The 26,370-nt window shown below is 40.2% G+C and overlaps 1 protein-coding gene across 9 annotated transcripts in view; it reads right to left on the bottom strand.

The window, feature by feature from the left end:
• caprin2 (caprin family member 2) overlaps positions 1-26,370 on the bottom strand; it is a 56,292-nt gene that overhangs the window by 7,632 nt on the left and 22,290 nt on the right. The window contains exons 14-19 of one of the 9 annotated variants that reach the window (XM_043709005.1): positions 22,024-22,158; positions 19,961-20,144; positions 19,559-19,747; positions 12,670-12,764; positions 7,794-7,860; positions 2,461-3,973 (exon numbers count right to left, since the gene is read on the bottom strand). In XM_043709005.1, coding sequence (XP_043564940.1) covers positions 3,381-3,973; positions 7,794-7,860; positions 12,670-12,764; positions 19,559-19,747; positions 19,961-20,144; positions 22,024-22,158 — 1,263 coding nt within the window. In that variant the 3' untranslated portion in view covers positions 2,461-3,380. Of the gene's footprint in view, positions 1-2,460; positions 3,974-7,793; positions 7,861-12,669; positions 12,765-19,558; positions 19,748-19,960; positions 20,145-22,023; positions 22,159-26,370 lie in introns of those variants that run through there. The other 8 variants (XM_043709007.1, XM_043709001.1, XM_043709000.1 and 5 more) reach the window with 8 other exon arrangements.

Raw genomic sequence — 26,370 nt, 5'->3', positions numbered from 1 at the left:
GGAAAAAAGTGAAGGAGGCAGAGAAGTGCAAGGAATAAAAAGTTCCGGCCCTTGAGCTTGGGGTTTGGGAAAAGGACAGCACAGGCAATGGTGGAGCAACTGTAATTGGGAATGCATGAGAGGCCAGAACCAGAGCGACGAGTCAGATGGGGATTAGAAACAGGAAGGAGATCTTTAAAAATAAGGGCCAAGCTCGGAGAAGAATCAATCCTAGAAGGAACAAAGAATTGCAACTGTGCGTATGTGCACATCAAGTGTGGAAATGCACCAGCCAATATAGATAGGGCACAATATGACCATGCACGTTTGTATTTTAGTTGTTTATTGAAGGAGCACAGAGACAAGAATAGCAACTCAGCACTTATTTTCTCCTGCTGCCACCCCTACAACATCTGTAGGCTATCCTACAATTTTTTTTAAAAGGAAAAATACAGGATAGACACCCTCCTAGAGAGCATGGCATCACATCTGTATGACTGCTCCAGACCTTTTCATAAATGGATCAGACACAACATCAGGTTCCATATCAGCACAGACCACATCCATCCAAAACTGGAAAGGAGTCTCTCTCTTTTTGGGGAAGGGGAAGGAAGAGAGAGACAGGCAGGGCAGCAGCAGTAATTTCCTGCAGCACAATGAATTGATCACTGGGGAGCTCTTTAGAGAAAATGGTGCCTTCTCGATGCAAAACCAAGGGACTTGAGAAACAAGGGTGACAAAAGATGGAAGAGCATGTCTAGTTTTCCATAACTTTTTAAAACCTGAACTCATTCTTACAGTTCTGTGCCTACTGGTGCTAGGACTTATGGAGTCAGATGTACAGCATGGAAACAGACCCTTCGGTCCAACCCATCCACGCCGACCAGATATCCCAACCCAATCTAGTCCCACCTGCCAGCACCCGGCCCATATCCCTCCAAACCCTTCCTATTCATGTACCCATCCAAATGCCTTTTAAATGTTGCAATTGTACCAGCCTCCACCACATCCTCTGGCAGCTCATTCCATACACTTACCACCCTCTGCGTGAAAACGTTGCCCCTTAGGTCTCTTTTATATCTTTCCCCTCTTCCTATAGCAGGGAGAACAGAATGGCATGCAGTATTCAAACAGTGGCCTAACCAATGTCCTGTACAGCTGCAACATGACTCCCCAACTCCTACACTTAAAGGTAAGCATATCAAGCACCTTCTTCACTATCCTATTTACCTGCGACTCCACTTTCATGGAGCAATGAACCTGCACTCCAAGGTCTCTTTGTTCAGCAACATTCCCTAGGACCTTACCATTAAGTCTATAAGTCCTGCTAAGATTTGCTTTCCCAAAATGCAGCACTTCACATTTATCTGAATTAAGCTCCATCTGCCACTTCTCAGCCCATTGGCCCATCTGGTCCAGATCCTGTTGTAATCTGAGGTAACCATCTTCGCTGTCCACTACACCTCCAATTGAAGTCCATATAGATCACATTTATTGCTCTACCCTCAATCTTCTTTGATACTTCTTCAAAAAAAAACTCAATCAAGTTTGAGAGACATGGATTTCCCACACACAAAGCCATGTTGACTATCCCAAATCAGTCCTTGCCTTGCCAAATACACGCACATCCTGTCCCTCAGGATTCCCTCCAACAACTTTCTCACTGGTCTATAGTTCCCTGGCTTGTCTTTACCACCCCTCTTAAACAGTGGCGCCACATTTACCAACCTCCAGTCTTCTGGCACCTCACCTGTGACTATCGAGGATACAAATATCTCAGTAAGAGGCCCAGCAATCACTTCTCAAGTTTCCCAGAGTTCTCAGGTACACCTGATCAGGTCCTGGGAATTTATCCACTTTTAACCATTTCAAGACATCCAGCACTTCCTCTTCTGTAATCTGGACATTTTGCAAGAGGACAAGAACAACTGCACTTTGTATTTTTTTTATTAAAAATTCAGGAGGAGATAGTCACTGTCCAGCATTTATTGCCTGTCCCTAATTGCCCAGAGGGCAGAGAAGAGTTAACCACATTGTTGTGGGTCTGGAGTCACATGTAGGCCAGACCAGGTAAGGATGGCAGTTTCATTGAGATGTTCCTCAAAATAAAAAAAAATCCAACAATAGATTCATCATCATCATTACACTCTTAATTCCAGATTTTTGTTGAATTCAAATTTCACCATCTGCCATGGCAGGATTTGAACTTCGATCCCCAGAACACTAACTGGGTCTCTCACTTAACAGTTCAGTGAGAATTAGGTCACCACCTGCCAAGGTGATCAATACATAGATTCTAACCTGCTGAGATGAGTCCAGGACAGACAAGTAACTTTAGCCTGTTCATTTTATGTTAACTCACTCCTCAAATCTGAGGAGACTAAAGCAAATCCTTGAAACAATTGATCGGATATCTTCCAGAAGATATCCAATCAATTGTTTCAAGGATTTGCTTGCTAAATTTAATATGCTGGAAGATGTTCAGTGGCCAAGCTGCTTAGCTCATTTTAGGTGAAATCTCTCTCAAACTGTAAGGCAATGTTAATTATACAATCTTTGGCTGAGGGGTGTTACCTTCAAGGTCTTTTTTGAAGGAGAGGAATGTTTAATGAGTGCACAGATTGTTCCCAAAGCAAGCAAGGTTAACGTTTAAATAATGGCCTTTAACATCTAAGTAAAGTTTTTTTTTCAGTAACTTTTTGGCAGACTCCATTTTATTTCTGTATCTGAGGCATTGGGAGCATTTATCAAAACTACTGTAATGTTTGTAATGGCATTTTAGAATGCTGTGACAAATGTTTCACCCTGGTAAATTTTACATTTTTGGTTGCTGTGTTTGCTTCTGATGCATAATAGCCACTTTGGCCCTTTTTTAAATATATCAACACTAGCTCAGGTAAAATTCAGTAAGTCAGTCAACATTAAAATTGTGAAGGTGCAAAATATTCCTTAAATAAATTTTACTTGTGCTGATAGTGGTTTGCTGCAAAATCTATTTCACTTAACATTTGCAGAGTTGTCAACTAATTTGTCAAATGCACAGGATTTAGCAGCTATACTGTCCATTCAAAACACCAACCAACAGTGCAGAATATCTTTATTGAGGCACCATGAGGCATTGTAAATAGCAGGATATCTTGCTAAGGGAATCTATCCAATTCAAACAAACAGTCACAGAAAGTTGTCTTCGACTGACAAGTGAAAGTCATAACATTCTGTAACAATATATTCACAATTCTACCAGCAAGGCATCACAGGTTAAAGTGCCCAATCAGTGCAAACCCAAATTCCACAAAACCACTGCAATAGTTTAACAAGTCATCTCTGGCAACTCTCTTCAGTGACCCTTAAAGATACAGTGATCAGAGTGCAAAGCATTTTAGCTATTCAAGCACATTGTTTCAATCCTGATACAAGAGGTAGCCAGAAAAGGTAGAATACTTCCAACTGCTACCGTAGATGGCACCTCTGTGCAATCGAAGCCAAATCTGATCTCCCTGGAAAAGCTGCAGAACAGCATGGTTGCTGGCAGTCTCATGATCTGGAGCACCATCATTGGCATAAGCTGAGCACAGGACTTCATCATTCTTCATGAGGTTTACATAGAGTGGGACATTCACAGCTAGCTTCAGCATGTGAAAGATGAAGACATAGGTGCCATTCACAGGGCAGGTAAATCGCCCCAATTGAAAATCAAATGTTTCTCCAAGGTTATTGAGCAGAAGGTCAAAGATAATGGGCTGGTCCAGGGATCCAGGGGTAAAGTTAGAGGTCCTTGCAGTGGAGAAGGCCACTCTCATCTGCTGAGGAAGAGGGTAGACATGTACAGGCAAGAGGGTGGCAGCTTGACTGGTCACTGGCATATCCACTGGAGTAATGCTTCGTGAGTCCCCTTGTCCAGAATCCCCACTGTTGTTGAAGTGCTCACTGTCTTGCTCTGGACTGCTCATCTGAGATGAATCGCTCCACCCTGCAGTTGAGTAATTAGGACCTGCTAAAGGTTGAAAAATCTTCCACTCTGCTAGACAAGGCAATAATCACATTCTGATCCAGAAACGTTAAACCCCCCACATCCCAAAAAACCTTCCAATTTGTCCCATTCCTCCACCCAAATCCTGCCCACCAACCACCCTCCTCCAAAGTTAAAAATCAAAATATAACTGCTCACTAGATTTTAAAAGACATCTTTCAGAAGCAAATCACTAAAAGCCCCTTTGGTAAAATAGATTTCTTGCAAAGACTGAAAAGGACACTTAAAAAACCCAGTATTCATGATTTGCTTCCTGCATCATGCTAGAAAATTCAGTCTTAGTCTCACTGGCTATTAGCAGCTAATTCTACAAAAATGTAGACTGCCATTCAAAAGTACACACAAGGGTTCAAAGGACAAGAGCAATTCTTGCTGAATGGTGGAGTGGGCTCAAAAAAAAGGGCCAGATGGCCTACTCTTGCTCAGCGTTCATGAGCAATTTGCAGAAAGTGGCTTTATGGAGAATAGTGCAATTCATCTTAACTTGCACTTTAGCAATATTTGAATATGGAAATTTTCAAACCATGCTATATACTAGCAATTTGTTCAGTAGAACTAGGGGCAGTTAGTGTTGAAATGGTCTGCCTACCACAATTGGTACCAGGGCCAAATACTGTTGCACAACACAAATCATTTCTCACTAAACAGTCATGAACATATATTCCTGGACAATACCCCAACAGGAACCAAGTTTATTTCCCTGATGTATTGATAGTAATTCCACTGAGATGAAGACTCACTTCTGAAAGGAATTGGGTTACTTTCATGTATGAAAATACTGTGTCAACAGCTACAATGAAAGCTTCAAGAGATTTAGTATACATTCACAGAATGAAGAATAAAAAGGGAGAATTTGATCTCTAAAAATCTGGCCAGGGACAACTTCCAGAGTCATAGTAATAAGGGATTTAGAAATCAGGCACAACTGATGGTGATCAAAGTTTAAAACTTGCTTCAGGTAGAGGGCAAGAGAAAGATGCAGGCAATTCACAATCCAGAGCTACAGTGCATTACCAGTGGAGGCAGCAAACAGTTAACATTTGACTAAACAGCTCATATCCCAAGTTCAGAAAACAGCAGAAGTGGGTTCAAGTATGACAGTACAAGTGAACAATGTATAGGAAAGTTCAAAGTTGAAGAAAGGTCAAATCAGATCAAAATAAAATGGACAGCTCTTTCAAAGGCCACCACTTTTCTGGACTGCATCACTGTTTATCCAAGGCAATTGCTCAAGATGTCCCAAATGATCAGAGCCAGAAGATCCAACTTCCTTCCCTTCAAGAAAAGGTGTGTGGAGGGTTGATGGATTCCATATAAAACCATGAAAGCTTACAAATAGATTTTAAATCAGACACTTATCAGCCTTATTCAGGAATAGTGCATACCCCAAGTAAACAGCAACTCCTGGAAAGACGGAAAATCCTCGATGACAGCCTTGATCAGGCCAAGATAAGCTTCAAGTTAAGTAATTCATCAAAGATTATTAAGATTTAGAGAATGGAACAGAGCTCACTGACTTAAATGGTATTCATTTTTTGGTATAGATGCACAATCCTGCACCTTCAGAAGTTTTAAACACTACACCTTGTGGTGCAGAGGGACAACCAAGCTCTGACTGCAACAGGTCTTCAGAAAGTGGGGAGCAGACAATATAATAGCCTAGTTAGTAATGGCATTCTGGGCTCAAATCAAAGAGGTCAATTTTCAGGCCAAACAGTGTGCTGCAACAACAAGGCACAGGCTATTTCACGAAAGGGTGTTTCCACATGCATTTACAGAAACGAGTCAGATAGCCACAACTGCCCTAGTTGGTGCTTGAAACTCTAATGAAATCCTATTTACTAGGGGACCACTGCGAAGAGGGTGTCTGGCAACAAACTAAATTTGAGATTGCTCAGCTAAAACCTTAGTGACAAGATGGCCACACCAATATAGATGTCAAAGCGTCCAAACATTCTCAAAACACCCAGAAAACCAGTGATGCCAACAAATTCAATTACATGAAATCTTGCATTCTACAAGCCAGATAGCCAGTATGCTAACTGCATCACATGGATGATGTTGAATATCTAGATCTGCAAATTAGTAGAGTTTGAATCAGAATTCACCTGTAGTTTGGACACCAGACATAATTCTGTGAAATAGCACCATTTTCCCCTTGGGGGTGTTCTGTAATTCAGTTGGAGAAATAAAGAATGTCTTGTTCAAGGTCAGTTTGTTATTAATCATCCACTTAGAAATTAGATACTGGTACAAATATCTACACGTGATAGAAAGAACAACTAAATCAGGAGTCTGCACTGATCGCATTCAAGTTCAAATTGAACACTTACTAGTTTAAAAGTTTCGTAGTTTCATCCTTAAACATGCCAGACTTCTGGATCTTTAAACTGCTTCAAATTGCAAAGAAAAAAAGCAGTAGAAACACTAAGACAATAACTGGACATTTGAACATAAATAATTTATATGTCCAGGGCCCAAGTCAAAAATTGTGCAACTAAGGGAAATATCAAATTCAGCTGTCATTCCTGCACAGATTTATTGTTCGAACATGAAGTCAGAATCTTCTAAATACTAGAAATTCCAAGAGAAGGAATTGTGGGAGCTGTAGATAAGAGTGCAAGCTGCTACCAAACTGTGCCACCACCTAAATGCACACAAGGCCAAAAGCTGGCATCTAACAGCTTGTTTTTGAAGCATTTGTAGGAAAAGATTTCTTGGCGCTGATCTTGAAATTAAAGTCACCGAGTAGTACAGGAGGGGGGCATTTCACTAAGGTAACTGGACCTGTTGCCCAAAGTGAAAGTAGCATATTATGGAAATACTACTGTGCTCAAACTAGCGACTCCAGTTGGATTTCTACTAATGTTTTGGCAAAGCAAGAAGCTTGGTACATTCAAGGATGAGGCGATACCACAAGACAAATCTCAATGCAAATATTCCAAGCAAATGGAAGCCAATAAAACGGATGTGGCTTTTGCAGACTCCAGGTGACTCAAAACTGCAACTTGATTTTCCTAAAGCTTTTCATATGCAAAGTAGTTTTACCAACTAGTCACGTGCACATTAAAGATTATTCTACTAATTAATCCAGCATTAGTTTTCCCATCTCCATATCAAATAAAAAGTCAGAAATAAACCAGATTGGTCCCATTTAGTAAAACTAGTAGATTTTTTTAAAACCAACTTTCACTTCAATATCTATTCAAGTTGGAGTCGGAGGATTCATGAAGCCTTGTTGAGGGAAAATCCTCAGATTATTAGGATGCAGCTATGTCTCCATTTCAGCTTTTGTTAATATTTCAATGCTTTGTAGAATAGATGGCAGGCAAGTGCAGATGAGACAAAACCAGACGGACTTTATAAGAGAAGAGGAGGTAGTGATCTTTACAAATGATACTTTTCCTGGGACAGGTTCAACTTACTTCACTGATTTCTAAGAGGCATCTAACCTAGCAATGGAGCTAGTTGAAACGATAAAGAGTAAAAATTTACATTGCGCAATGTGTTGGCATGTGGCCACTCAGCCAGGATGAACATGTTGCTGCTGTCACATCCACCCAATGATATGGCAGGGGTGATACCAAAGAGAAAACAGCCTAAAATAATGTTAGCCAACAACTCACTCAATTTGTCCTTTTTTCAGGAAGGATTTAGAGAATTGCACTGCTTGGTTACCATATAGTTGAGACCAATTATTAACCTACTTAGGTTTGACTACGAAGCAACTAATATGGTTCTTAAACCTTAGTCCCAAGGATAACATTAAGCATTACATAATTACCTCCTCTCATGGTCCCACGAGGCCCAACTCCTGCACCACGTTTGTAGTTCTGCTGGTAACCAGACTCCTGCAAAACAGCAGACATTGTAATCAAACAACGGGGAACAGGCCCATCCAAGATTAAAACAGATAATTTGGGGAGCAGAAGGCCTTGTTAATCATCATCTGCAACATATTCTGCATTAGTTAATGCAAAAACTCCATCGTCTGATTCGATGCTTTCCAGTTTACACTGTAAATGCTGTGAAAACACCTTCAGACACTTTAAAAGGCATGGCATCAAAATCCAACAGTAACCCACAAGACTTATTAGGAAAGGATGAACAAAAAAGTTGGCCAAAGTAGTCAGTTTTCAGGTAGCACCAGCAATAGTATTGTCACAATGAACACCCTATGGCATTGAGGTGTATGTTGTCCTTTTTCTGGACGTTTAGAGGTTCCAAGCTGTCTATTTTAACCCAATGAAGGCTTGAGGCACCTGAAGATTTTTTTTAAAAAGAAAAGTTGTAACAATTCAAATAGCAAGCTCTCACCCAACCAGGATTTTGAGTTTGAGTGTAGTTTTAAAGCAGTTGTTGGGGTCTTGAAGCTGGATGTGGAAGCAGTTTTGCCTGTTCAGCTACAAGCTGGAATCCTCTCCGTCTTGCATGCACTTTTAGCAGCAGGAAGTCTGTATAACTATGTGCCTTTGCAAAGTGTTTTGATTGGACGTTAACATTTTGGAACAGTTACTGTTTAGCAGTTAAATCAAAGTTTTCCAATATATAGTTAATTATTCCATTTTTTGTTGTATTTTAATGGTAATGAATACACTTTAGAGTCAGAGACCAGTAGTTTCACCAATTGAATTGCATCCAGAGCAATTTCTGGCACATGCCTTTAAAATAAGAAAAAGTTTCAGGTTAGGCTATTTTGATGGGCTTTACTCGCTCATAACACTATGGATGGAAGCAGAAGTGAAAAATTAGGATGGGGTGGGGTGTCAGAATGCAAGCACAGATCCAGATAAATTTGGATGAAAAACAAAAAGATAGTGAAGCCATGGGAGCAATTCCTAAACACAAGGACAGAGCATCCTAAAATGAAACGTCAGATTGGAAACCTAAGAACGAGCATAGTCACAAGCAAAAGGCAGGCCAGACGATGGAGTTAGAATTCTAAAGGTCCCCTATGATTTTGCATTTCAAATCTGTCTGTGTTGGGTTTTGCCACATGGCTGGAATTACGATTCCTTTCCAGACCACCTTGAAACCATCACCAAATAGCTTCAATAGACTTCACTGCTCAAGACCAAAAACAACTTTTAAAAACTGCTTCCAGGAAATTCGACTCCATTCAAAAATTTCTTGGGATGTAAAGATAAACACAGCAAAATAATTAAATTGTCACATTCGTGTTAATATCAATTTTTTGCCAGTTTGCAATAAGGCTAAAGTAGGATTATCAGTCAATTTTTAACGTATTGATAGTACACCAGCGGCATCCAGAGATTAAGTTTCATTTGGGAAGCAAATGATACAAATCCAAAAAATATTGGCATCTCAGACAAAATATATTTGCTTCTAGAGATGGAGTTTAAAATTGGATTGTCAAGTGGAAGGAACCAATATAGTAAAAATGGATTGTTCCTAAAAAAGATAATCAAGTAAATCGGACTTTCCATACTCTTCACAGTAATTTAACTAGAGATATTAGTGTAGAATCTATCAAGCATTTCAAATCTTCAGCAATATTCAGGATTTATGGCAATTTTGTAGGAATGATCACAATTGAAGGAGTGAAAGAAAGAAAACCCCTGGAGCACATAGAATGGCCTTCTTTTGGATCTGGTCAAGCAGCCTATTTTTAACACCTTAGAATATCTGCAGTATTAAGGACAGTTAATGACACTGCAAGGCAACAGAAAGATGGATGGCAATATCTGCCTTACAAGTCACAAAATCAAGACAGCATTACTGACAAGCTGCAAATCACTTCAAGATTCCAAAACAGTTTTTGGCAGTGTTGCAATCAGTGGTGAGAACTGGGTGCAGAAAACGTTAAAATAGATGACTGGGATCTGGATTTAAATCAGTGCAGAATCAAAAAGTCACAATATATACAACATTGGAAACACTAGGATACTTGGGCAGTGTAATACTTTAAGATACAGCAGGAATAAATGGACACAGACAAGAATTGAACCCAAGACTCAAAAGCTCCTCACTTTAGGGGCTGGTTGCCCTCATGTCTGCACCAGTCAATAACTTAAATAATCCTATCATGTAAAATGGAGTGCCTACACAGCACACATTAGGAAGGGAACAAAGCATGGCTTTACTAGAGATACTGGCTCATTTGAGATTTGACAAACCAGCGCTACATTACCTGGCATTTAACGAGTTTAAGCACCTAAGAGCAACATTGAAGAATTTTGAATTCTACAAATTATTAAATTTTAAAGTCTGCAAGAATTCTCTTGGATAGAAAATTGGATGGAGAGAAAAAGGCAGGTGAAGCAGCATTAGGTCACAGACCAGCCATAAGCTTATTTAATTGCTAAACAGGCTAGTGGATTGTAGCATGCCTCTAGCATGAGCCAGAAAATTCAAAAAATCTAATGCAATTTATGCATCCTAAAAAAAGTTGACTTGAAGATAGAGTTAAAAAAAACAAGTGAACAGATGCAAGTTATACTGACTGAATCAAACTCAATTTCTACAAGTGTACTTTGTGCCAGGAGTAAAGAGAAATGTAATACAAGTTAAGTGGAAGTAGCCCATTTGGCCCAAGCAGCCTTCAATTCTGTCCTAACTGATTTGATTGTGAACTTTAACCCTAGGCTCCACTGCAGATATAAAATCATGGGTCCAGCCTCCAATCCATTGTTGTGGATATTTTTAGAATCAAGTACCTCATCGCCATGTTAAAGTGGGGGAGCTATTACTTTTAAAAAGATGTGCCGCTGTTTTAGATACTTCTAAAGTAAGCCATTCTCAGCATCTGCTGTGTCAAGCCATCTACTAACATTGTCACACAAGAATAAATTGATAAGGCAGGAGGGCCTAACATTTCCTGAAAAGGCACCAGCCAAGGTAGGAAATCAGCAGAGAGAACCTTCTGAGCCATTCCCTATGCAAATCTGTCCTCAAGGATGAAAGTGTACATAGTACTGTTTACACCTTTGCCCTGTACAGGTGTACTACAATACTTTTACACAAATGACACCTGACATGACTTCAAGGCCCTAGGGAATCAAAGACCCTCCAGTGGGTGTTTGTCAAGTACAAGCTCCCTTAGTAACAAGCAATACCTGGAATTCACTACTTGAATCCTCCATACAGGAGACTTATCGGGGCCCTCTTGTGGCACAGCAGTAATGTTCCTACCTCTGGACAGGAGGCCTAGGTTCATCTGCTGCAGAGGTATGCAGTAACATCTCTGAACAGTTTGAAAAGTGAAAAGGATAAAGCAGACCTATTTGGCCTTAATAGCCTTTGCACATAATATCTAACTGGTTATACAGTGTTATTTTTAAAAAAATTGGTGGTTAGTCAGAAAAAAACATGGAAGTCCAATTTGGGTGGTGGGGAGTCACTCAAACATAAACGCTGGTTGTGGTTGTCCAATATGGGCTTTGCTTCTAAATCTGACTAGATAGGTGTTTTACTAATGGTGGTGGGGCAGTCACTCAGTTGAGAGTGAGACCACTGCTGGGTAAAAGAAAAAAAGAAGAGACCCAAAAAGGCTTGTGGCAGTGGTACTATCCCTGCCTCTTGACTATGAGGCCCAGATTGAAGTCCCACACCTTCCAAAGAGGTGAAATAGCATCTGGACAGGTGGATTAGAAAATAAAGCAGACCCATTTTACTGGCTAGTGGTTAAAAAAGTCAGTGATTTGGCAGCAGGGAAAATTCAGCAAGAACACTTAAGTAAAAAAGTGCAGATCAATGGGGGGCTCTTGTGATGTAATGGTAGTGTCTCGCATGTGAGTCAGGAGGCCTGGTTTCACATCTCATCTGCTCCAGGTATGTATAATAACCTTAGGTTATTTTAAAGTCAACCTATACAGCAGACCCAGGGATTAGTCTGCAGAACTGCTTGTACAAGGCTGCAACTGGTCCAGGTACACCACTGTTAGTGGCTCTATTTCAGTGTTGAGAAATTAAAATGTTCCTTTCTAGTCAAGCTTCTAGTTTAAGATTTTAAGAATTTGCAATTCATATATAAAGGAACCTTTGATCCCCACATCCTGTTGTTATCTAAATATTATACTCCATCTGATTTTTTAAAAACCTGCTTGCTTAAGCAAATTGTAGACTGTATCCTCAATTTGCTTTCAAACCTTCAGACCATCAGTAGACTTTGTTGCAATCTACAAGGGGCCCTCAATATTAACATGGATAGTAAATATTGGAAGCCCCAGAAATGCTTCTGGTCAGAAACTGGAGCACCATAAGGATTGTACATTTAATAAAAAAAGTATTTAGACTGTATTCAATGGTCCATTGCAGACTGTTACATACAAGTGAATTTGTTCACTGTTTGAAAGACAGGGTATTTTTTTTGGGGGGGGGGGGGGTGATGAAGAAGGAGGAGAGGAAAAGGAAAGTGGGGGGAGGAAGAGGAGAAGCAGGCATGCTACACTTGTGGATTCCAATGCGGCCCTTTTTAGAAGGAATAAAAAAGGCACAGTTCAAAAAAAAAAACAGGACTCACTGTATCATGAATTCAATAGATTGATCTAACCAGTAAACAAATCATCTACAAAAACTAATTTGTCTTTTATTCATTCTGGGCTCGAGTTGAGAAAAATGAAGTTTGCAAACGCAGGCAGAAAAGTCTACAGAATTGTTAACCCAATTTGTTATTTACAATGGTATATGGCAATCCTTACCCTTGGAGTATATGGCATCCCAGGGTACTCCCTATTTGGAAAAGGTCCATATGTTCCATTACCAGGTATGGGAATTCCTCTGTAGGCATCAAATCCTGAAAAAAAAAAAACAGCGACAAAGGTAGTGCTAAACCTTTAAGTAAAACCAACTTAATGCATACACACAAAATCAAGGTAGTTCATTGGGAGCCTTTAAAAACTAGAAGTCTCCTCAAACATGTTTCACTTTTTGAACAGCAACCCATGGTGCAGCTCACCATTGTCTGAAAGGGATGGGACAATTTTAATAATATCCAACTGTATTCTGCTGCCCATCCATAACAGACCAACTTGCCCAAGTTACTTAATGCGTGCAAAAGAATTCCTGCATCCTGATCGTCAGCTGGATAAGTTTACTGCAAATCATTATGCTACCTCACCATAACACAGCAAGGAGAAAATGATTTGTTGAGAGACAGTATTATCAGAACCTGCTTTCCACAAGATGGCAGGACACCAGAACAAGTTTACATGGAAGTGAGCCAAACCTAGAAAACTCTCAAAAGAAGAAAGCAAACTGGCTTGAGCTAAAGTGTCGGTGACACAGATGTAATACATATCTTGAGTAGTTTCGAAGGCCATGGAGGAAGAACAATTTAATTCATATCACAGCTAAGGGGGAAAGCCTACTTCTCTACCTATTCCTACAGACTGTATTTTGCAAGTTAGAAACGGGAGACCATTCAGTCAACAATGTAATTTATAATTTATTGTTATTTGTTTACATTCCTGACCACCACTGTAATCTTTACTTTCCTTGACCAATCTACACCGCTCTGCCTTATGAATCCAGGGCCCAAGGCAGAAGAACTCCAAAGTCTTTTAACTCAAACTCTCATGCCCTGAAAAGGTGACACCCACCCTTTCTAAAAAAAAAAAAGGGGCTCTAGTTCTGGACTCACCCATGAGAGTAAACATCACTTCCATTGCTATTTGTCAAGGTTATTTAAGATTTTTTATACTTCCAATCCATTCCTCCTTCACTCCAATGCAAAGTAGTTCTCAGCCAATCTGATCTTTATTAGATTTAAGGAGACCAAAACATCTAATTCAAGATGCAATCTCAATGCCCTGGAACTGAAGCACATCACATCCTTATTTTTACATTCAATCCAACAGAGCCAGCATTGCATTAGCCCTCAATTACATGAGGTGCCACCGTACTTTGACTTTAACTACAGCATCTGGATCCTCCATCTCAGCCACGGTCCATTCTTTTCCATTCAGGTCAGGCTGCTTTTCAAGCTCTTAGTGCACTACTTCACATTTTTTTCCACATTATATTCTGCCAGATTTGTACTACCACATCCCATAATGCATCTGCACCATTACATCATCTTCACTACATACTTCATTCGTTTGCTAAATTTAGTCAATGTCTCCTTCACAATTTATATCAATGAATTAGGTGAAGGGAAAGATTGAAGTCAAGACAGCTGTGGGACCCCATTGGTCTCATGCTGCCAGATCAGGAAAACAAAAATCCACCTATGCATAATCCAGCTGCCTGAGAGCCATCTAGTTATGCCAGTCCAAAGCCCATTACATAAACACAACCTAACTTGGATGGCAACTTGCCTTCTGGAAATTAAGATACAGTAGAATGTGTTCATCATCCACACTGCAAGTTGCTTATTCAAACAACTTACTGACTTTTTGAAGACAGGAAGTGGCTTTGTGAAAGAAACATAACCTTGCAGTTTCTCTTCACCCTATTATCTCCTTACAGAAACTTCAATACCAGCACCATGATAAGACAACTGAAATGGCTTTCCATCACCATCCCTTTTCAAAGAGGCATTATATTTGCCTCCAAGATGGAACATTTCTAGAATGTAGTGAGTTTTGGAAAATTAGCACTAACACACCATCACCTCATTGCCCTAGAGTTTTGAAGATGGCTAAAGTCCATAAAGACCTGAAAAACTGATGAACCCTCAAATCCTACTTGCTGAGTACCACTTCCCTAGGAGGTAATGTCACCAAGTTCCTCTCTTTCCACCTCTTAAATATACAGCTATTTCTGGGACATTGTGCAGTCATGGCAACAGACATTACAACTATCATTTCCTAATTGACCATTAACTCTTCTCAAAGAGAACACTTCCTATTCAGGTACAAACCACCTTCACTATTCATATCTTTCTAACCTGCTTAAAATTATTTGTCAGATCATCAAGAATAGAGTCATTTGACATGCCAGCAGTATTCCAGTGAATTGATCTGCACTGACCTTGGAGATTCATTCTTTCAACAGTAACTTCCTGAATCAAAAAGATAATTAATATATCCACAGATTAGAATATGCAGCCTAATCATCTTTACTAGTAGTTTTTCCTACCAGTTTGAGGCCCTCTTTCACCTCAATTAACCAGAGATCATGCACCATCACTTTGGATTATACGAGGATGATAGTCCAAGGGATGCTTCCGAATACTTTATCAGTCTTTGCTTATTTCTGATCTCCTAGCCCAATATCCCAGCACACTTCAGGGCGACTATTGTGAGGTTTTAAGGCTTAGCTAGCTGAAGTTTAAAAATATTTGACTTGGATCAACATTTCCACCTTTCAGAAAGTGAAAAATTTGTATGATTACTTCTACCAACAGGTAATGAATCAAATTGTGCAACTAGTAAAACAAAATACTCAAGTGCCCTTACACCTGTAGGCAAATGGATAATAAGTGTAGAACAATTGTTATTTTTGCCTCAGGCCTGTAAAATAAGTCATCTCCGAGACTGGGAATGTGAACTGCAGAACCAGCTAGTACACCAACAGGATAACGCATTCACAACTGGCACTCTATTGTCTTGTCTACAGACTGAAGATGGGCAGGCCATGGAGGGAGCAAGAAGTTTAGTGATCAGCTGAAAATAATTTTGGGAATTCATAAAACAGGGCAGAAAGCATTGAAACTATTAAAACGTTAAGCTCGCCAAGTCAACATTTGAAATAGCAGCTCTGGGTAATCCATAGTTTACGTTTGGAGTAAAATTATCACTGGTTATTTAAAACTCCCACAGACCTTACATAATGTTGGATAGTGCTACACAATTTTTGATGTGAACTTTAGAAATCAGACATGGAAGGTGCATGTCAGCAGTAAACCCTTCTAAATATTAAATTCTACATACTCCACATCAGAGGTGAATGTCCAGGGCCAGGTACAGTTAGAAACTCAGTCAGTCCCCATGACTCCACAACCACTTATGCACATTAGCAGCTCCACTCCAGTAACTGAGTCAGTTCAGTTCAAAGGCCAAACCAGGGAGACCAGCATTCAGACTGGTGTCCACAAGGCTGACCCATCCTTTTTCCTCAGACAAAAAGGGATTGACAGATGCATTCCTAGAGACTATGGGAGGTGTGCAGGAGGTCAGCATCAATTACTCAGCAGAATAGGAGGCCGATTTCCCTGTGAACGGTGGTGGTGGCAGACAAAAACTGGTGGCAGAGCCCCTTCATCCTATTCAAAGATATTACACTAAAGAAAAATAGGTAGGTGATTGGTAGGTATTTTATGTCTCAATTAAACTTCTTAAGAGAAAAGTTAGCAACGTCACTTACAAAATATTTAACATGCAAGTTAATTAAATAGGAAATGGTTGGGCAGGTAGCAGTGTGTTGCAGCTGTAGTATGGTGCTGGTGGACTCCAGTGCACACATTTGGCTGATCAGGAGCCTCAGCTCAATTATAAGATTTGTAACAGTCTACGATGGACAAAGCATTTGACAAAAATCAATGGGACTTAAGATAGACAATTCAGCAGTACCTGATGCCCTGAAATCAAAAAAAAGGTTTCTAAAAACAAAAGAAAGTGGCTAGAGCTTGTGAGGGAATTGGTTGAAACATCCCACAACTCTCAGGGAAGGTTTCAATGGACTGGAAAATTGCTAATATGACCTAACATTCAAGACAAAGCAGGAGATTACAGGTTAGTTGCTTAAATCTCATGTAGGGACAGTGCTGGATTCCAATAAAGGAGATGGCAAGGCATTTACAAAAGCTAATACAATCAACATGGTTATATTAAAAGGAAGCCATGTTTGACATTCATTGGATACTGAGGATACAAGCAGAATTGAAGCCGAACCAGTAGATTTGCATTTGGATTTCTAGAAGCCAAAAATAATAGAAACAAAAGATTTTGCCAAGGATTAGGGTGGTTAGCACTGCTGCCCCAGCACCAAGGACCCAGGTTTAAAATTCCCACCTTGGGCAACTGTGTGTGGAGTTTGCACGTTCTCCCAGTGACTGCATGGGTTTCCTCCCAAAGATGTGCAGGTCAGCTGAATTGGCCAATCTAAATTGCCCATAATGTTGTTAGGTGCATTAGTCAGGGGTGAATGTAGGGGAATATGTCTGGATGGGTTGCTCTTCGGAGGGTCAGTGTGGGCTAGTTGGGCCGAAGAGCCTGTTTCCACACTATAGGTTATGTAATCATTAGAGCTCTGTTTGGGGTAATGCACCAACTTGATCAAAAATTGTTGAAGACTAAAGAAAGGATGGAGCTTAAGATGTGAAAGATGAACTGGTGTAATCACGCAGCCATCATGAAATGCTGAAGCATCTGTACAGAACACACACACACCTTCCAACCAATTGTCTAACAAGCCAGTAAGGAGATTCCAACCAGGCTCCATAATGCTTTAAAATAAATCAAGGCCATCAGTCACATATGAACATTGATACTTCAAAACTGAAGATAGGTTGCACAAGAGTTTTGTTTTTACAAACTGATGGGTAACGTTAGAATCTGTCATCAAATTATAGCCAATTCAATTAACATTTAACCAGCTCCTACCGTCAGTGTGCTGCACTGGCAATTCTCTAAACACGGTCAAGTCAAAGTCAAAACTAAAATATTTCCTCACCCAATTTCAATCTTCATATGGAAACCAGCACATCCTCAAGACTGGTCTTAAGGTTTTCCATTCCAAAAAAACTTTCCTTTTTGAAAAGAAATTGTCCTAGCATTTGATATTTTGTCTCGGTCTTCAGAGGAAGGAAGAGTAAAATCTGCTGTTTGATTTCCAACTCACTGCATCACCTACATTTATGTTCCACTTCAGTGGAAAGATTTTTACAAATAGTGAAGAGAATTGCTTAAGGGTGCCCTCCTTGAGATCACCCAAGGATCCCTTATGTCCTTTTCAGTTTGAAAGACTTAGATTGGTTGTTCTGCATCCATCTGCAGGATCTTATGCTTGTACTTCTACAAGTCTTTGTAATGTTATTCTCAATTAGAGAATTGAGAATAAGAAGTCATCTTAGTTCAGCAGTAAACTTGCGCTCGAACTTTATCCAACATCCTGCTTTACCCATTCTGGCCAATTCTTCACTTTCTGTATGATGGACATCTATCCAAATTCTACTCATGAAAATTAGCATCTTAACACTTGACAAATATCTTCACATTTTGGATTGCTGTTTGGGATGAGGGCATTTGTTTAAAGCTAAATAGTGCAACATGCCATTCTACAACAGCTATACCGCGAACTTTGATCCACCTCAAATCAGATGTCAAACTATTTCAACCTGCAAAACCAAAACTGGGGACCAATATCCATTCCTCTGTTGCTTAAAACATGAGTAATTAAGCAACCTGATATTCTGCTGGTTTATCACACTGGTGAAATGAAATTTCACAAATGCAGGCCAGTGAAACAAGAGTGAGGAAAAAAAAACTAAGTTCATTCTATAAATCAAACCACAAATCAACCACAAAAACAAACATGTTTCATCTCAGCAGGGTACTGAATTACTCCCTCCCCCACAAGTGGCCATTCAACCCTCATAGTTGCGACTACTATTAACTGAAAATCCCTTCCCACTAAGCGATTCTATCCCAAATATATCCTTCTGTCCTTTGTTCCCTCAAATAAAAAGTGTCTGCTTTACCCCATACACTCCCAACCCAATATAGTCTTAGTAATTTCCAAGTTTTTCTCCATTCCTTAGCTAATGAAAGTTATCCTTAACTCGATCACACTTTCTGATACTCATACTTATGGCCTCCAGTTCTGGTCTCTCCACAAGGAAGAGTGGAAATTACTCCGTCTTAAACCTTTCACTTAAACTGCTATCATGCGTCAAAGATTTGAAAGTTGACTGGCACGGTGCACAACACAATGTGGGTGATGCCACTAAACACCAAGTGTCGCAAATAGTACCTGCTGGTTTCCTCTGGATGCTCCAGTTTCCTCCCAGTCCAAAGATGTTTGGGGAATGTGAATTGACTATGCTAAATGCTAGGTTTCAGGGATAGAGGGCTAGGTCTGGATGGGATGCATAGATGGTTGGTGTGGACCCATTGAGCCAAATGGCCTCTTTCCACACTGTAGGGATTCTATGAATCAATTTTATGGTCTGACTCCTTGCTTCGGAATGAAGTAACCAAGGAGTAAAATATCCCACCCTGAATTGCACTAATTGAACCAGAATGTCATTTCAAGCAAGGAAATTTGCCAAGTGAGACATTTTTAGTAAGTACATTGCAAGTCAAACAGTACAAGTACCAGGACTGCTCAAGCCACATTTAAAATAAAATGCAATTCAGGAGAAGAGCAAATCAGGAAGGAGAATGAGACAAATTAGAGGTGACAAAATACATGGCAACCTTGGGCAAAAATAAAAAAAGGTGAAGTCACCTACAGCTTTTGTAATAGAGAATGTAGGATTCATAACATCCACTCAAGGCCTCGGTTTAAATGTTAAGACTTGTGCATCCTATGTAGAGGATCAGATCTCTAGTGGGACTTGAGCACTGACTCATAAGAATTTTAACAATTTAGGTTTAGTAAAACAAAATTAAGCAGCCATTTTGTGCTACACATTTTATACTGTACCTATTTGTACACCTTTATATCCATTACTGGAACCACGGTACGCATTAACGATTCCTCTGCCACCTCGTGCAGCCCCCCTTACAGCACCTCTGCTTCCAAAGTAGGGTTGGCTTGGTCTTGGTAAAGGATTATTTGGCTGACTGTGGGGTAGAAAAACGGGGGTCCCATTGGCAACTGATGTAGGTTCTTCTGACGAGAAACAAAGCCAGGGTCAATTTAAACAGCACTCGAGCATAAATCCTTAATTGACAAAAAAACAACCAACCACATTAGTGCATCTAACTAGGTCAGTAGGAAGGAATGTTCTAAAGATATGTTATAACTATTTCATGAAGTTAGACCAGAGAGATATTCATGTACACTTTCAAACAGAAAAATTTCCTATAAACTCAAATTCAATACCTGTTAAAGATTCCTGCGTCAGAGCATTTTGCTCTACAGCATGTGAAGATTGGACAGACACAGGCTGAGGTGGAGTCTGAGTACTTGCTGTAATCAAACTTTGATTAAAGGCAGGTGAATATGGAGCATCAGATTTCACTTCCTGTTCACTTCTTGGAGGAAGAGGAGCATTCACATTGAACACCTGCAAGACAACGAGTTTTGTTTTTCATTTCATTATGCATTTAAGTTAAAGTTAATTGTGACTAGGCTGTGAATTGAACTTTGAAGCCATAAGGATAGGTAACACTAGTCTAGCCAACAATATGATCATCCTGTGAAGGAACAAAACCTATCATAACATTAACATTTGGGGCAGCAACGTGGCTGTGGTTTGAACTGCTCCCTCACCGCACCAGAGGGTCTGGTATGATTGCAGCCTCATGTGACTGTTTGTGCAGTTTGCACATTCTCCCAGTGTCTTGTGGGTTTCCACCTGGTACCATGATTTCCTCCCACAGTCCTAAGATGTGCAAGTTAGGTAGATTAGCAATGCGAAATTGCCCAGTGTGTGCAGGGACACAAGTTAGGTGCATTAGCCATGGGAAATACAGGGATAGGGAATGGGTCTGGGAGAGAAACTCCAGGTCAGGTGTGGACTTGTTGGGCCAAATAGCCTGTTTTGATACTGTAGAGATTCTACTCTAATTCTTAACATTAACTCTAATGGGGTGTTGGGGAACCTTAGAGGTTTAAGAAAGGTTGAGGGGGTGTGGACAGGGTGGATACAAAAGCAGCTGTTACCTTGTTAGCGACCTTTCAATTTCATAAAAAGGTGAAAAAGCAAGAGATGAGGACAAAAGAAGTTTCACCAACGGTAGTTGAACTCTGTAATGGAGTGTGCAGGAAGGGTAGAGAAAGGAAACCTCACCCTCTTCACAAAGAAGGAACCTGGACAAGCACTTGAAGTGTTACAGTATTCAAGGCTATGGTGCCAAGTGCTGGAAAGCAAGACTAGTGTAGGTGGGGATTTTCTTTTTAAAAAGACTGTCAGAGTAGACATTGGGCTAAAGGGTCTCTTCAGTTATTGGCCATTGAAACCAAGTGAGCTTCAGAAATGCTGAGCCACCCACTGTTCATTTATGCCTAGGACATAAGAATTTGACACTGCAAGTCTGTCCACTCCCATTATTCAATTTTGGAAGAGTCTTTGCAAAACCATGAGTCAAGTGAAGACCAAAAAAAACGTACTTGAACATGTTGGACCCTTGTACAGATTAGACAGCAGACAGCATTAGTCCATACAATCACAGCAAAATTCTTAAATTAGCTGATGGTTTCAGTATTAAAGGTGTACAATTCAGTGAAGTTAGATTTGCCTCAACAACCCCCCAAAAAAAAACCAAACAAACACATTCCAAAGGAGACAGCAAAAATTCTATCACACCAGGATGGACAATTCAGAAAAAGTGACAACTTTCACTGGCTCTGCAATACAAAGTGGTCAATTAAATTTCCCCCACTCAAACACTTCAGGATTTAAACATGCTGTTGAGTCAAAGAAACCCCTAACGCTTGCTTCACTACTAAGGTCACAGCAGTGCAATTTGAAAGAGTAGACATCCTAAAGCTGTTCCAGTCCCACAGCCTCCTACAAGCTCCCTAAAGTGCACTTTCCTCTACCTCAGAATCCCTGCCCTCTGATGGCTCAGATGGTCAGTTGCACAAAAGTACTTTATAAAGAAAAGATCAATGGTCACCAGCAAGCTATTCTAGAAGCTTACTTTATTAAAATCAAAAAAAGGTGCAACTAAAAACCAAATGTGTTATTCATGGAACTATTAAGTGCCTCAGAGATGTATATCCCTATACCAGAAAGCAAACTGATGAAACAGCCCACGAACATACTTGGAGCTAGAGAGGGTACCCTGTTTGATAATACAGTTGCCTCTGAATAAATTCAGTACCTCTAAAGTACAAACAGATGGAAACCCACCATTTCCTTTAAGGCAGGAGTGCCAAATGTCTATGCAAAGAAAGAGAAAGGACAGTTTGTCCAAGTTAAACCAGTCTCAGCCACTCACAGTCTGCATAGCCTGAAAAGGTGTGGTCTTCATGCTAACTGGAGAATTGCTTACTGGAGTCTGGCGTCCCAGTCCTTGGGGTGTTACCATTATTGCATCATACACAGCAGTCTGGTTGTTGGGCAGAGTAGTCACCTGGTGGAATTGACAGACAAGCAATCAAGAGATCCTGTAATAATGTTCTTTCAAACCCACTCAAGCCACTGCCAGGTGTCAGCATTTTTAATTTTTTTTTTAAAAAAAAGCACAAAACCATTAGTCACCAGTGTCAGAAACAAGTGCATGCTGACTGCAAGCAACCAGAAAATCTATTTAATGCTGAGTTAGTTTGTTTTCCTAAAGCGTCAGAAGTGTGAACAGTCGACTCCTGTCCTGTTAAATGTTGAAGGGAAATGGATATCCTGAAGCTTCGACATGATTGCATAGGGGAAAGATGCATTGAACAGGAAAAGTCAGAATTCACTAGATCAAGACTTCACATGTGTTTGAATACAGGGCAGGGCTGATTTGTTACGCAGAGACAGTGCTGCTGGATTCTGCAGAGAATCAGGCTTGTACTTCAGACAATATTCAGTAGTTGCTGCATATAGCATATTAGCCAACTGTGGGGTCAGGACTAAATCAATTGGCAACATAAACAAAGATTCACGGTGATCACCTAATGTTTAGCCTGATGGAAAACCTGAAGCTACACTGCCCCACCCCAACATCACTTTTACACAAACTACACAGTTCTTAAAAATCAACACAGTATACCAATGTGACAGACTAGCCTATTTGAATTGATTCACTTGTGATGGATACTTTCTTCAGCCATTTATTGCAAGTTTGGGCTCTCAGTTAGAGTTAGTGAAATGTGGGTTTTCAGCGTTTGGTTAATAATTCACATGCAATTATTTCTGCAGCCATGGAGATTTATTTTCAAGTAGGAGGGGGGCTAATTTTAGAAGAAATGAATGCTCGTGCGATTTTTGTTTCAAAGCTTTAATTGTTTTGCAGTCCCACAATTTTAAATAACAGGACCTCCGAGAATTTTGAAGCTTCAACCGTGAGGTAACACCCATCACATGGGCAGGAATTTTCTGTTTTATTAGGTTGGGAGCTCCAATTACTCCTTGGAAGATTAATGTACAGACTAGTACTGAGAGAAACAATGAACTAGGTTACATTAGAAATGTTAACATTAATGCCATACAAGTAGTATGAAGAAAACTTGAGGTTACTGGATGAGTTTAAACTCAAGTAGATAACTCCATGCAAAATTCATCTACAGTTCAACCTACACTATTGGGACCATCACTTCAAAAATGAGAAAACATTGAATTACAGTCCAGAATCTGAATTTAGAACAACAGCTGATTTTAAAAACAAAAGACTGATGTTTGCTGTTGGGAATTGGCCTAAACCATAAGAATGCAGGTTAGATTTCTGCTCTAAGGCACTGTAGAATTTTTGGCATTAAGATGTTGCTGTGCACATGGACTGGCAGCTGGTTGTATGTTACACTGGTTGGCCAGCATTTGTTCTCATTTGATTGACCAACCACAAAATTGAAGGAAAAAAACCAAAACAAGTGAACTGGCTCACTACATTTTGGGCAGGCAGTAGTTCTGTACTGGAAGCTTTCAGATGGAGTTATCCACTTGCTGAAAGTTAGGAGGGAAAAACCTCAGGTCTGTAAGTAGTAATTTGCATGTATTTACTGTGGAGAAGGACATGGAAGATAGAAATGAGGTAAACTATAGATGGTGACATCTTAAAAGTGTCCATATCACAGGTGGTGGTGCTGAATGTCTTAAAACACAAAAGTAGGTAAATCCCCATGACCTGATCAGGTGGACCCTAGAATTCTGTGGGAAGATAGGGAAGTGATTGCGGAGCTCCTTGCTGACATTTATATTGATAGTCACAGGCGACGTGCCAAAAGACTGGAAGTTGGCTAACAGTGCCACCATTTAAGAAAGGTAGTAAGGAAAAGCCAGGGAACTATAGACCAGTGAGCCTCAGTGGTGGGCAGGTTGGAGCAAATCCTGAGGGATAGCAGTGGACGTGATCTATATGGACTTCAGTAAGGCATTCAACAAGGTTCCCCATGGGAGACTGGTTTGCAAGGTTAGATCTCAGAATACAGGAGAACTAAGCATTTGAAGATCGAACTGGCTCAAAAAAGGAAGACGGCAGAGTGGTGGTGGAGGGTTGCTTTTCAGACTGGAGGCCTGTGGGCAGTGGTGTGCCACAAGGGTTGCTTTTCATTTATAAAAAATGATTTGGATGTGAACATAGAATATACTTAAGTTTGCAAATGACACCAAAATTGGAGGTGCAGTGGACAGCAAAGGTTACCTCAGTACAGCTGGGGTAATGATTGGATGGGCCAATGGGCTGAGTGGCAGCAGATGGCGTTTAATTTAGATAATGGAGAGGCATTTTGGAAAAGCAAATCAGTGCAGGACTTCTGCACTTAATGGTAAGGTCCTGGAGAGTTTTGCTGAATAAAAAGAGACGCTGAGTGCAGGCTCATAGTTCCTTGAAAGTAGAGTCACAGATAGGATAGTTAAGGTTAAGAGAATGGTACTGGAAAAGCACACCAGGTCAGACAGCCTCAGAGGAGCAGGAAAATCAATGTTTCAGGCAAGAGCCCTTCATTATGTTAAAAAAATCAAAGTGTCAATTCTCCTGCTCCTCTGATGCTGCCTGACCTGCTTTGTATTTTCAGTACCACACTACTGATCTCCAGCATCTACAGTCCTCATCTTTCTCCATCATGAAGGTGGTGCTTGGTATGCTTTCCTTTATTGATCAGAATGGATTAAACTAGTTGGGGAGATCATGTTGCAGCTGTACAGTACATTGGTTAGACGACTTTTGGAATACTGCGTACAATTCTGGTCTCCTTCCTATCAGAAAGATGTTGTGAAACTTGAAAGGGTTCAGAAAGGATTTACAAGGATGTTGCTAGGTTTGGAGGATTTGAACTACAGGGAGAGGTTGAATAGGCTGGGGCTGTTTTCCCTGGAGCATCAGAGACTGAGGGGTGACTTAGAGGCTTATAAAATCATGAGGGGCATGGATAAGTAGGCAAGGTTTTTCCCTGGGGTGGGAGAGTCCAGAATTAGAGGGTATAGGTAGGAACAGCTCTTTCATAGAGGGTGGTGTGCGCAATGAATAAGCTGCCAGAGGAAGTGGAGACTGGTAATTACAACATTTAAAGGCATTTGTACACGTATACAAATAGAAAGAGTTTAGGGGATATGGGCCAAGTTCTGGCAAAAATGGGACAGATTTGGTTATGATGACTGGTCGGCATGGACAAGTTGGGCTGAAGTGTCTGTAAGATTTGGATTCTAAAATGAGGAAATGTCCAGAGGACAGCCCAAGCAATACAAAGTTACTTGAGAATATGAAATACACATTGTCCAAAGATTATAATGCCTGATATTACTTATTGAAACTACTACAATCGATCCAGCTAATGACTATTTCTTTCAAACTGATCTCTTAACTGCATCTAGAGAGAGAAGGAATGTCAACTTTTCAAGGAAGACAGATTTTAGATTGCAAATAAATTGCCTTGTAGTTTCTAGTCTGTTAAAGTTAAATGAACCTAGTTTAAACTATATCCTTTTCATAAAAAGGAGAAAAAGGATTGCAGATACTGGAATCTGTACTGAAAACTTCAAATACTGGAAGAGACCCACACAGAGAGACAAGATCTCCAGCATTTGATGTGTTCAGCTCACTTTATTTATTAAGTAGAGTTAGGAACAAATTCATTGAATGCTTTATTTTTCACTGTTGCTGAGGTGGATTTGGTTTAGCTCCTATCCACGTGTCTAACACTAACAGTGAGTGACATGAGTGAGAGTGGACTGGACAAGGGGTGTTACAGGGTACTGAACTAGGGATCTGTTAAGTGCTAAAGCGGTTTTTCTTTTCAATTTATTGAAGTGTTGTACTTTTAACTGGGCATTTACAATGGTTTGCTGAATGTGTTGCAAGTAGTTTAGCTTCTTCTACTAAGCTTGTTAAAGCAAATTATGTAGCATTGCATAATGTTCGAGACAGACCACTTTGTAAAGCCAAGAACAAAAAAAAACCAAGCCAGGTTTCAATCTGGGATCTGACTTGCCCAGTAACATCAGCTGGGATCATACCATGATAGAGAAAGGCAGCTCAACATTATACAAGGGCAACCCAAGTAGTTTGGTGCAACAGCCATTTCACTCAAGCAGAAGTTAGTCCTGTAGCAAGGTAACTACCTTTTGGATTCAGGAATCCTCTGCCCAAGGGTCTCACTATTAGGAGCATACCCACTTGTGGCCATTACAACTCAAACAGTACTGAATC

This window comes from Chiloscyllium plagiosum, chromosome 19 (genome assembly GCF_004010195.1).
Source record: "Chiloscyllium plagiosum isolate BGI_BamShark_2017 chromosome 19, ASM401019v2, whole genome shotgun sequence".
NCBI lineage: Eukaryota > Metazoa > Chordata > Chondrichthyes > Orectolobiformes > Hemiscylliidae > Chiloscyllium > Chiloscyllium plagiosum.
This window is presented reverse-complemented; position numbering and strand designations above follow the sequence as displayed.